This window comes from Tiliqua scincoides, chromosome 1, assembly GCF_035046505.1.
Source record: "Tiliqua scincoides isolate rTilSci1 chromosome 1, rTilSci1.hap2, whole genome shotgun sequence".
NCBI lineage: Eukaryota > Metazoa > Chordata > Lepidosauria > Squamata > Scincidae > Tiliqua > Tiliqua scincoides.
The window spans coordinates 115,756,134-115,768,933 of record NC_089821.1 but is presented as its reverse complement, the minus strand read 5'-3'; the positions used below and the strand labels follow the sequence as shown (position 1 = coordinate 115,768,933).

At 44.0% G+C, this 12,800-nt stretch overlaps 1 protein-coding gene across 1 annotated transcript in view; it reads right to left on the bottom strand.

The window, feature by feature from the left end:
- Positions 1-326: 326 nt before the first annotated feature.
- WDR75 (WD repeat domain 75) overlaps positions 327-12,800 on the bottom strand; it is a 34,142-nt gene continuing 21,668 nt past the window's right edge. Inside the window, exons 14-21 of the mRNA XM_066635388.1 lie at positions 12,377-12,560; positions 10,282-10,376; positions 8,623-8,718; positions 7,679-7,848; positions 4,781-4,840; positions 2,873-3,013; positions 2,681-2,772; positions 327-614 (exon numbers count right to left, since the gene is read on the bottom strand). Coding sequence (XP_066491485.1) covers positions 407-614; positions 2,681-2,772; positions 2,873-3,013; positions 4,781-4,840; positions 7,679-7,848; positions 8,623-8,718; positions 10,282-10,376; positions 12,377-12,560 — 1,046 coding nt within the window. The 3' untranslated portion in view covers positions 327-406. The remainder of the gene's footprint in view (positions 615-2,680; positions 2,773-2,872; positions 3,014-4,780; positions 4,841-7,678; positions 7,849-8,622; positions 8,719-10,281; positions 10,377-12,376; positions 12,561-12,800) is intronic.

Genomic DNA, 12,800 nt, shown 5'->3' with positions numbered 1-12,800 from the left:
ACAGCATCCCACCTGTGAAAGAAGCGGGTACAGCAGGTAGCTGGGGTAAATGGAGGGATGAGTACAGAGCAGAGGAGGGGGAGGAGGGAGGTGATTGAGAACCACTGCCTTAGTTTCCTTCTATCCCCAAGTGTCAGGTTGTAGCGTATTTGTGTAACTCTGCAATTTGTGTAAAACATTTCCGGGTTTGATTTAGCACAACGCGTTTTTTCCTAATCGTGGCAGGTCAGGGAACGGAACTCACGCACATAAAAAAGCTCCACCTGTAATTCATCACAGGAGAATAAAGTTAATTTATACAGGAAGACTGAAGATGCAACCTGGGAAAACTCAGCGTTTTATTTGCAAACAAGAAATGTAATGAAGTTCTTGATAATATAGGAATAGAGTCCATAATGCCGTGTGCCTACAGAGCCGATACCCAACTGTAGTCCAGTTTTCTTATTCTCCGCAGCTCTTTTTCTTGAGCTTTTGATAATTTAGATGCACTGTCCTCCAAAGACACTGTTGGTGGTGGAGCCTGCTGGTGCGCTTCTGCAATGTCTGTTTCTTGGTCAGATTCATCACCTTCATTGTCGCTTTCCATTTCAACTTCAGCAGCAGCTTCCTTGGAACTGCTAAAAAAGAAAAAGGGAAGTCTCAATAAAAACCTGGGCCATTTCAGACTGGTGTTTTTGTGCTCCCTGTCAGGGGGTATGCCGGTTTGCCCCCACTAGCAGAGCAGAGTAGCAGCATGTAGGAGAGCGTTTCAAGCAAGCAGTCCCAAGAAGGAAAAAATACAGCTGCACATTCCTTTTGGCAAGTAGACTTGTATTGAACAATGTTTCAGCAAACCAAAAGGCTTATCAGGAACACAGCAAAAGAAAACAAGCAGCAGCAGAGCAGAAACAGCACGATATCACACCAGCAATGACTCCAGCAGCACCTCCCCCAGCCACTATCCACGAACAACCCACGCCCACAGCTTCCAGTGTCTGTTTATATATTGGAGTCAGCCAATCACAGAGCAGGTGACCTCACTGTCTTGTGATCACTATTTCACAGTATTGCATCAGCTAATTTACACAGGTGCACAGTCATGGTGACTCAGCACTTTTCTTTTTGTCTTGGGCACACAGAGTTTCACCATTATCCAGGCTGAATGAATTCCTTTTGTGCGTGATCCAGCATAAACCTTGACACTCCCCAAAACTGCAGCTCAGGGAACAGGCTGCTTTTGAGCTTTTTCCTTGATATGCATTGTGTGCATCATCAGTGTTTCATGTGGGAGAGCATTTAAATATTTATTCCCCCACCTGTAGCCTTCTGTGGCACAGACTTAATGGCAGACTTATCATGTGAGCCTTCTACCTTAGCTCCTAGGATGGACCGACATATTATGAAGTGAGCATGGGTATTTGCAGGAAAAGATCAGGGGGAAGGGAGGTTACCCTACCTGAGAAATGAATCTAGTTGGAAGAAGAGTCATATGGGGAAGGGTGGCAGTTGCAGGAGAGAATCAGAAGGTGTTAACAAAATCCCCTGGTGACCAATTCTCCCTTGCAAATGCCCCTCCCCTTGGAACCATACTCAAATTACCTAGGAAATCATAAGCTTGATGATCCACATTTATTTATTAAGATATTTATATCCTGCCTTTCTGTAAAATGCTTTATAAAGATAAGCCTGGCTCCCCACCTCAGCAGGGTAGTTCTTTGTGCCCCAGTGCAGGGAAGGAGAAAATCCAGAGGGGAGGCATGTATGACTAGCCAGCAGCTTACAGTGCATCCAGCCACACCATTAAGCACATGGCAGCTGAACTTCATAATGAACAGCCTGAGGGGTGTAGGAACCTCTTCCTCCTAGTATAAATTCAGGCCCGGTTAAGACATTTGACTATTGCTTTCTTGCCCACCCACTCTTGCAACCTCTGCCTCCTGTTTCTGTTGAATGATTTCCTTTGCTATGGACAGGACAGCTGGTGCCTGGGCTTGGGAACAAATCTTTCAAGGTTCTTGATTGACACTTAAGACTCTGGAGAGGTTTCCTTCCTTACAGCGAATTGTTTTGTTTGAACTTGTACTCTTGTTCACTTCATGCTGTTATGACACAACTGGCTCTCTGGTGCTGGCATTGAAGTGTTGGGCAGGATCCAGAGATGGGGTGAGTGTGGGCAGATTCCCCACATGCCTTCACAGGGAGATCCTTCAAGCTGTCTTAAGAATAAAGGTTCACAGGCCATTGGGAGCTGGTGTTCCAGTCCCACCCCTAAATTGGTGATGAAAGGCAGAAGCTAACCTCCTTTTCCAGCTCCCTCCCCCAGGGGATGCTGCTGTCAGTAAAATCAGATCCCCACTTCTGCTTCACTAGATTTCTTGGAAGATGAAATCAATAACTTTGTGGCCTGTTGAAAACTAACCCTGTGTTGGTTTCTGCCTTTCATTCCCTGTGGTGAGGAGCACTGCTTGTTTGCCCAGAGTTTTGGGGACCAACGTAGTCATGTACTTAACCTTTAGGAATATTATGCGATGTTATGCCACAATCCTGGACAAAGCTCATCTCCTGTATTTCATGTCCAATATGGAGTGCTCTTGCCTACCACTTGCACATGAACATGCCAGATTCCTGTCTCAAACTAAATATGACAATTTTCATTGTAATTTCAATTTACATTTCAGGGACCACTTAAGAGGTTTCTTACCTTTCATTTGCTTTAGATATCAGCAGTGAGTTGATGAAAATAGGACACAGGTACGACGCAGATGGCAAGACATGTGCTGGAGTGTGAAGCAGCTGGGGGAGGGGGAACCAACAACAAAATGGAAAGTTCGTTATGAGGTTCATTCAGTACATATACTTTTTAAAAAAACATGCTTAATATTTACTCTCTTACTTCTTTGACAGCAGGTGAATCTTGGGCCAAGTTATTCTGGACAGGTCCTCTCCTGATTTCTGCAGCCTTCTTTGTCTCTTGTCGATGCTTCCCCAGGAGCAGGTGGAAAGGAGTCATAAGGAGGTTTTCTTCCACTGTTAGCTAAAAGGGATTGAAGAACTTCATTAAAACACTAACTGGACATTCAAAGTGCAAACTTTGTAGCAGGCAGGTACAGAACAGTGGTGGTCATAGATCAGAGCTGGCTCTTATGGCTTCCCACAGGACTGGCTCAATTACATGCTTTGCAATTATATAAGAAACTGAGCTGCATGCAACCCCAGATTGGAGAAGCTGGACACACATCTTTATGAAAGAAAACAAGAATTTTTAACAAAGTACGAGGGTTGCCCAGAAAGTAATGCACCACATTTTTTTCTTCAACAATTATTTATTGAACACAATGAAACTTACACACAAGAAAGAATGATGTTTCTTCTACACTCCCTATTTTTCCACGTAATCTCTGTCCAGTTCTATGGCCTTCCTCCAGCGAGACACAAGGGCATGTATGCCCTGTCGGTACCACTCCTTGTTCTGGTCACGAAGCCATTTCTGCACTGTGCGAATCACCTCTTCGTCACCCTCAAAATGTCTTCCGCGAATGGCATCCTTTAATGGCCCAAACAAGTGGAAGTCTGAGGGAGCTAGGTCAGGGCTGTAGGGTGGATGGGGTAACACAGTCCAACCCTGTTTAGTGATGTGTTCCGAAGTCCTCAAACTTGTGTGAGGCCGAGCGTTATCATGTTGAATCAAACATTCACCTGGGTTGTTATGGCGCCGAAGTCGCTGGAAGCGCTTCTTGAGTTTGGTTAATGTCTTCACATAAGCTTCAGAATTAATGGTGCTGCCTCTTGGCATCACATCAATGAGTATGACGCCCTCACAGTCCCAAAACACAGTGATCACGACCTTACCGGCAGAAGCAGTTGCTTTGAATTTTTTCTTCTGTGGAGATTGAGGATGATGCCATTCCATCGACTGTCGTTTTGTTTCGGGCTCAAAATGGTGAACCCAGGTTTCATCACCTGTCACAATCCTGGACAAGAACGCTTCCCCCTCATCTTCAAAACGTTTCAGCAACTCAGAAGAAATGCTTTTTCTGAGAGATTTGTGGTCCACCGTAAGACAGCGCGGAACCCATCGTGCACACACTTTTGAGTAATCAAGAGCACGGATGATTGCATCCACACTTCCCTTTGCTGATTGACAGCTTCAGCGCCAACTGCCTAGTCGTTATGCGTCGGTTCTCACGAATGAGCACATCAGCAAGCTGCGTCTTGTCAGGTGTGACAGCCAAGGATGGCCGCCCCAAACGCTGCAAATCTTGGAGCTCTGCCGAACCGCCTTCTAATGGCCTCACCCTCTGTGCCCAGCGACTAACCGTACTTCTGTCGACTGCAGATTCTCCATAAACTGTACACAAACATTTGTGAATGTTCCCAACAGTTTCTTTCTCCGCAGTGAGAAATTCAATGACGACACGCTGCTTGTAACGTACATCACTTACAGACGCCATTTCGAAACACTGCTGCAGCTACGCTATCTAAGAAACCAAAAATTTGTGGGCGCACTCCTGAAAATTCAAATAATGTATATCTAAAGTTTCGCATTCGTACCATTACTGTAGGCTGAAAAAAAAAATGTGGTGCATTACTTTCTGGGTGACCCTCGTAAAACATCACTTGTTGAAATATCTAGGAAAGAAAATTTGTTCCCACTCCTGTACTACTATCACCTGCTGTTCCTGAGAAGCAACCCTTGGGAATCTTTGGATCTAAGCTGGCATATTTTAACAGAGAACAATGCAGAAAGAATATCGCAGAAGGGGTGCTCAAAAGAATCCAGTAACTTCTTGAAAACTAATACCTGTCTGCTGGAAGGTGTAAGTTTTTCTTCTGGTGTCCTTGTGCTAAATGTCATCAACTCCTGAAAGGGGGAGGGAAAAATCAGAACAAAGAAACAAGATTCTAATTTGCAAAAACTTTTAAGTTTCAGTGTGTCTCAGAAAATGGCAAATAATAGAAAGTACCGACTTAAGACGCAATCCAATCCTCCAGTGCCGGTGCTGCTGTGCCAATGAAATATGCACTGCTTCCTGTGTTGGTGAGGCAGTCACAGAGGCCTCCTCAAGGTATGGGAATATTTGTTACCTTACCTTGGGGTTGTATTGCGACTGCACCGGTGCTGGAAAATTGGATAGGATTGGGCCCTTAGGCTGCAATCCTATGGACACTTTCCTGGGAGTAAACACTATTGAATGCAATGGGACAATTCTTAGTAGACATGCATAGGATTGTACCCTGAGACACATGCATCTCCAGCCACATGAAGGACACACGTATGACACATTTAATTCAAACATAATCCAGAAGAAAGATGTTACAAACATGGGATATTTCTAGCAGTTTGAAATAATTTCCTTTTCCTTGAAGGTGATATTGCAAAAACACTTTTAAAAAAATGGGAACCCCTATAACGTGATTCAAAATTGATAGTACTTTCATAGGCCAAATAAAGGGAGTTGGATTTGACTTCTGACCTGCAAATTTGCCATTCCTGAACTAGAACACAAGAGAAGACCTGAAGGTTCAGATCAGAAAGCCATCAAGTTCAGCTTCCTCTTTCCCACCAGCTGCCTCTAAAAAGTCCACAAGCAGGGCATGAGTACAGTAGCCCTTCTCTGCTCTTGTGCTTACTGCCTCTGACCATGGAGGTTTCATATGGTGGAGAGGCCATGCTTAGCCATGCAGAGACCTCTCCTCCATGAACCTGTGGCACCTCCTTTGAAAACCATGCAAGCCAACAACTATCAACACATCTTGGGGCCATGAACACCATCGATTAACAATGCATTGTGTGCAGAAGTACTTTCCCCTGTTTGCTCTACATCTCCTGCCCACCAACTGCAGTGTATGAATCCTAAGAACCATGAGAGGGAGAAAACCTACTCTCTCTTTCTCTCCTCTTTCCCTACACTGCATCATTTTATAAACCTCTATTTTGCTCCTTTATTTTTCCTAAACTAAAGAACCTTTAACAATTCAACTTGAATCCTAAAGTGTGTGGGTGGGTGGGGTCTGTACAAGACTGTATAGGGCACATAGGATTGCAGAATTAAGGAGAGACTGGTGAAGAAAAAAAAAAATCACCCTTGTCTTCTGTTCCTGGAAAAGAAACTTAGAATACAAGTCTTTAGTCTTTCTTCACAAGCAAAGTGTTTCAAGTCCACTGAAACCACAGCGGTTCAACCCTATTTTAGGTGAGCCTTTCTGCACCTTTTCCAGCAATTCAAGGATTTCATTGAGATGCAGCAACTAGGACTGTACCCAGTATTCCAAGCATGGCCTTACTAGAGATTTTTATAAGGGTCTCCAATATTGGCAGTTCCCTATCCTAATGATCCCTAACATGGCATTTGTTCTTTTCAAAGCAGTCAGACTCTGAATTGATATTGTCACTGAGCTATTCATCAAAATCTTTTTTATTAGTCATCACTTGCTCAGAAGCCATCTAGACTTAGGTCTGTGGTTTTCAAACTCTCCTGGAGTTTGAAACTCACAGTAAGTCCTTGCAGGGGTGGGGGAGAGGCAGCAGGAGTGGGGGGAAGGCAGCAGCATGATCCCCAGGGTCGCGCCGCTATGGGGGGCTGCAGGGACTGGGGTGCACTCACCAGTCCCTACAGCAGCTGTTCTGGGGTGTGGAAAGCCCTGGGCGAACCTCTACAGGGCTCCCCAGGTCAGCAGAAGTGAAAGTGGAGTGATAGTGCTCCACTTCTGGTTTTGCGGAAGTGGAGTGCGATCGCTCCACTTTCACTTCTGCTGACCTGGGGAGCCCTGCAGAGGTTTGCGCAGGGCTCCCTGCACCCCAGAACAGCTGCTGTAGGGACTGGTGAGTGCACCCCAGTCCCTGCAGCCCCATTAGAAGTAAAAGTGGAGCAATTGTGCTCCACTTCCGGTTTCGCGGAAGTGGGGCACAATTGCTCCACTTTCATGTCTAAAGCATCAGGGAGCCCTGCAGACAGTCGCACAGGGCTCCTCGCACCCTGGGGAGGCTCTGGTAAGTCCAGCCAAGCCCCTGCAGCCCCCTGAGTGGTGCGATTCTGGGGATCGCGCCGCTGCCTCCTCTCTGCCCCGCCCCCTAAGGGGAAAGAGGCCAGGGCCCTCAGGCTGGGGCGTCACAACACCCCAGTCTGAAAACCTCTCACTTAGGTATCTCTCTCTCTCTCTCTCATAGGAAGGAGTACACTAGAAGCAAAGTGTGACCTCTTCTTCCAACCAATTAGATTTAATCAAGTTAACTGCCTGGCAGTGCAATCCAAAATGTATTTACTTAGAAGAAAGTTCCCATTGTATTCACTGGAGTTTACTCAATGCAAATGCATTTAGGATTGCAGCCTATGATTCTTTTAATAAGCAGACAACTCCTCCAGGAACTAGTTAAAGTAACTGAAAGCAGCATAACATTTTTTGAATTCCAGCAATGATCTTTGAAACAGAAGGATTAATAAAGAGAGGTAATACAATGCACTGAAATCATTGGCAGTGCAGCAGATAGAGCTGAAAGAATCCAGCTCAACTTTCTGCTCAGCATATTGCTCATAGGGTGGCCTTGATTAAATTACTATCCCTTTGTGCCAGCCTACCTTACAGGGATGTTGTGAGGACAAAATGGTTGCACACTGAGGGGGTCTACATAAAGGACTGATAATTACAACCTACCAGTAGTTCCATGTAACACTGTCTCCTTTAAAAAAAGAAAACTTACATGCATTTCAGTCAGGAAGTAAAACTGAGACTGGCTAAGCCATCGATATCTTTCCAAGCTAACATATTCAGGTACATCTCTAGGAACAAAGACAGCGCACCGGACTTTCCCTCTGCAGACCTTTTTCTGGATACAGGAAGGATGTGGTTCGCTGGGTTTAAACACGAATACTGAGAAAAGAAAGTTATTTTGATTTTTTAAAAGTCTCCCTGATGCCTCCCTTTTAAAATGGAGCAATGCTAAATTCCAAAACCATTCTGACATACAGTCTAACCCTGATGCAGGATCTTATAAACCAAGCCTTTGCAAACTAGTTCCCTTGTATAGAAGCTCTGGCGAGCCACAAGCAAAGTGTAATATGAATTAAGATGCATCACGGCAGGCCTCGTTCTCACTGAGGTGATACACCTGCGTCTGTGCTGTACCACCTCCGTGAGAAGACAGCTGCAGACACACCTGAGAGATACAGAACAGTAAAAGAAAGCCTGGAACGGTAGACACCTTCAGTAGACTCCTTACCACAAAGCCTCCTTTTACATAAAGCAAGGAATTTGGATAGCATATTAACACCCACCTGATCTAGCTTTACAGGGATGGACTGTTATTAAAATACGGTATGGTGCCAGGATTTCCAGGTGCTCTCTTCCATGGAAATATGTGCTTTGCTATAATTTACAATTTCCTATGAAAGACAACTGAGGCACTGTTTTCTGGGGAAAAAGTCTAAATGGCATCTGAAAAATCTACTGGACAGACACCCAACTGTGGGCACAGCAAAGCAACTTTATTCCAAATGTGTAGAGTTTTCATGCAGATAGAATCAGTCTGCTAAAAAGGAATGTTTTAAGTGGCTTTCAGTTCTAATAAAATATTTTCCTAGGCTTCCCTAGCTTGATATTTTTGACCAACTGACTGACAAAAATGACAAATGCCATTCTACTCACAGTCTGAGTATCCCGAGGTCCATGCCATTGCAGCAATGTTTTCAGACAGACAGTCAGGCTGGAGGACGATGACATTTAATTGGGCACTCCATTCCACTAAAAAGCAAAACCATCGGATATGAGAGAGAAGCAGAAGCTCCTAAGCGGATGTTTTGCTAGCAAAGGAGGGCAAAATGCACAAGACAGGCTCAGACAGTCTTTCAAACACCATAATGTTAAGTGAATTCACACAGAGATGAGTGGGGGACGCTGGGTGAAATGGGACCTTTTCAGCAGTGATGGCTGTTCCAGCCATATATCAGAAGCCAATGGGTCAGGTACTTTTTCATGGGGACAAACTACATTGTACCAGACAGTGTGAAACTATATGTTATATTAAGTCTGTCATTAATAGCTGAACAGGGTGGGGGAGGATTCTTGGTAGAGAAACAGCACAAGGACAGCCAGAGAGCCCTGCCCTCTTAAGGGGTGGGGAGGGGGGAAGGTAGCAACATGATGCGCTTGGTTGCACTGCTTTGGAGGGGCACAGGGGCTTGCTGCCACTTACCAGAGCCTGCAGCAGCCTCCTGGGGGTGCAGGGAGCCCCTGTGCCAACCTCCACAGGGCTCCCCAACATGCAGAGACAATAAAAATCACGACCACTTCTGGTCTTACGAATGCAAAAACAGAAGTGGTTGCAATCGTGATTTTGAGGGTCTCCGCAACTTGGGGTGCCCTGTGGAGGCTGGTGCTGAGGTTCCCTGCTCCCCTAGGAGGCTACTGCAGGCTCTGGTAAGCGGCAGCAAGTCCCTGAGCCCCTCCAAAGTGGAGCGATCTTGCGCATCGCGTCGCTGCGTTCCCCCCACTCTGCACACACTTACTGCAGCTCAAACTCTCCAGTTTCAGAACTGCTGACATACAGGATGCACTCTCACTCAATATATGCAAATTTAAATTCCATTCCATAATGTCTTTTTGACATTAACTGGTGTACAGTAATATCACAAATTACAGTGAAGTGACAATTTTGTTTTTTATTATCTGCTTTTTTTTTGGAAGCACAGTGCTGAAACCAAAGTTTTTGATCAAAATTACAGGTGTTCCTGGATGATTAAAAAAAGTTTTAAAATGGTTTCACATAGCTGACAATTAATGAAAGTAGTTGGTCTTATAGGCTTAATTAATTAAATGCATTGTGGGTCAATACTACTAGTGCTATATAACAGGGGTCTCCAAACATTTTGGCCAGAGGGTCACATCAAATATCTGGCAAGGGGTTGAGGGCCGGAAAAAAAAATTTAAATATAAAATTTATATAAATAAATTAGAGATGGAACTTAGATGAGTGAATAAATGAATGAATGGGCTCATTCATTCAAACTCTCTGGCCCTTAGAACACCCTCCAGATGCAACCAGAGCACAATTCCAGTCATGTTTGGCCAAGTGAGCCAGAGGCTTTCAGGGGACAAGAGGCTGGCTGTGGGCCGGATTGAGGCTGGCCGTGTGCTGCATCTGCCCCCCAGGCTGGGATTTGGAGACCCATGCTATATAATCACAGAACTTTGTTTCCAGGATCTGGAGTATTCAGCTGTTGCCTTCTTGGGATTTATAAGAATGGTGACTTTTTTTAAAACCAAGGGAAAATAAAGCAGAAATTACACAATGCCAAATGGCCTTACGTGTACAGCTCAGCAAGTTCCAGCAGCACAAAAAGCCAGTACTGGTGCTGCCAAGAAGGTACTTAGAGCAGCTCAGCCTCCCAAAACACAAGTTTCTGGAACAAGAAACGGTAACGACAATGTTATTCAACATTAAGTCTTTTCTGCAAGATGCACCACTGCAGAATTTCACCTAATCCTGGATCACTTCAGGCTGCTATTTCTGCCAGTTAGCAGCAAGTGTGCACTAATTTGCCTTCAGTCATGCTTGCTTCAGGTAGCAAGCTTCACACTTGTTGGTTTTTGCCTCCCAGGTTACCAGTCCCTTCAAGTTGGGAATCAATCAATTTTGTACCTGCTTACTAGTTCAACAGATGGGATTGTAACCTACGGAGCTTCAAGTGTCATTCTGTGTTACTACACATGTGGCTGCAAAGTGTGCGGGAATGTAGTTGTCTAACAATTTTATGTGTGCCACCTTGTGCAACATGCTGTGCAAACAGAAGACCAACTCAGGATTCCATTTAGATTTCTAGGAACAAGAACACTGTGCTATCACTTCTGAGAGTGCAAACCCTCTTTTGCAAGCAAAAGGATAACTTAGGATACAACCTTTTCATTATTTAATATGAAATTAAGTAAATTCTAAAGAAAGTGCTTTATTGCACACTTGGAGATTATACATAAAAAATTAGATCATCCATACTGACACAATGGAAAGGCAGCTATTTGTATCCAGGCAAATCAGACATTTGGGAGTTAAAACTGGCCAACGGCAACCCATCCTACGACCAGGTCTGTCTCTCCACATTAGTCTTAAGAATGGTTGGGTGTAGAGAATTTGGGATAGATTCTCTGCTGTGACCACATTGTCCTGATCAGTACAATCCTCTCCCACCTGTCCAATCAGGTGTTTATTTTACATATGGCAGCTTGACTAAGATCAAGGAAAACATTTCATAGACTAACTGAAGATCAACCGCTTCCTACTACATCATCCTTGTCTAATCCACTGCAGATAACGATGGTATATGCAGGTGCTAAAAGGTAACAGAGGATTACTTTATCAATTCCAGAGGTTTCCTGAAACTATCACCAAGGCAGAAAGATAAGTCAGCAGCGATTGCCTTGCAGCCAGGGGCAAAAGGTGCAAGTTACTTAAACAGAGAGGTGCACATATGCATCATTATAAGAAGGGGATGCTGCTCATTTATTTAGTAAATTAATAAGCTTGCCTTCCAAAGCAAGGCCCTCAGGATGGCTTACGCATTTAAACTGGTCTTGTTGCACAAGCATTGTCAATACGGAGACTGGAGGCGCAATTCAATGGAGCTGCTTACTCACTCTAAATGAACTGCACATACAGTTAAGGTTTTACCTAGATGTTTTGCTGATGAAATGGCAAGAAACCTGCAGCAGTGGGAGCTGCAGGAGTGACAAGATAGAGAAAGCTCAGTTATGCAGATGGGCCCGATACACGTGTAAAACGAGCTCTTTCATCTCCTAGGAGCAGAAATCCATGCTTTGTTTGCAAGTCATTTTCACTTCCCCCGTTCTTATTATTTTTTTACCAGCTGCAACTTTACTTGTAGCTGAGAAATTTTCAACTCTGAAAAACCAAATAATGATTTTCCACAGGTATCTTGTCAAAACTGTCCTGAAATCTGGGGAAAGTTCATGGAGGGAAGAATTGCTTCTGCAAATAAAAATTTAAGTTTTAAATTTAAAATTTTAGTTTGAAGCTTGGGCAGAAGTTGAATTGTACCCCAAGAGCTCCTTTTGTTTATGGAAGAAGCTCTGTTTGCATAAGGCAGCAGGGGAAATTTTTGTAGTCTCCTCTTCCTTTTGTAGCTCCCTGAAAAACATGCTCTTGTTAGCCCTCCTGCCCTCAGCAGCAGATTTTTGGTAAGCGAATGGGCAGAGGAGAGAAGGAAAGAGCAGCAAAATCGTTCCTACCCCCTTGCGCAAACAGCTTCTTCGATGAACAAAAGAAACTCTAAGCAAAAAAGCAGTTATATTAATATTAATTTCAAAAAACTTTTAATTAAAAAATGTGGTTTAAATAAAAATTAAAGCAACAGAACATGAAAGGTAAAAAAACCACATAGGAACATACTGTATAACTCCAGGAGGATGGCAAAAAGTACATTTTAGATCCCACGTTTCCGAGTCCCACACAGTAATTATTTTTTCAAAGCTGACTGCAAGCAAAGAGCCGTCTTCGGAGAAACAGCAATTTGTAGCTGGATAGTTGTGATAGCTTCCTACGAAGTCACAAGTCCAGGCTATGCTTTGACCTGCTAAAGAGCACATGCATAAATTAAAAAAAAAAGAATGAGTGTGTTAAGTGACTATGCAAGACAGCACACCAGACTAGAGTTAATCATAGTCTGCTGAGTTAATATCCAAGTTATACATTCCTCAAGTATTTAATAAAGCGTTTGAGCTGTTCAACGACCATTACCTTCCTTAAGATAACATATGTTTGCTGACACAATGTTCAACGGCAATTCTGGGATCCCAACCACTAACATATACAC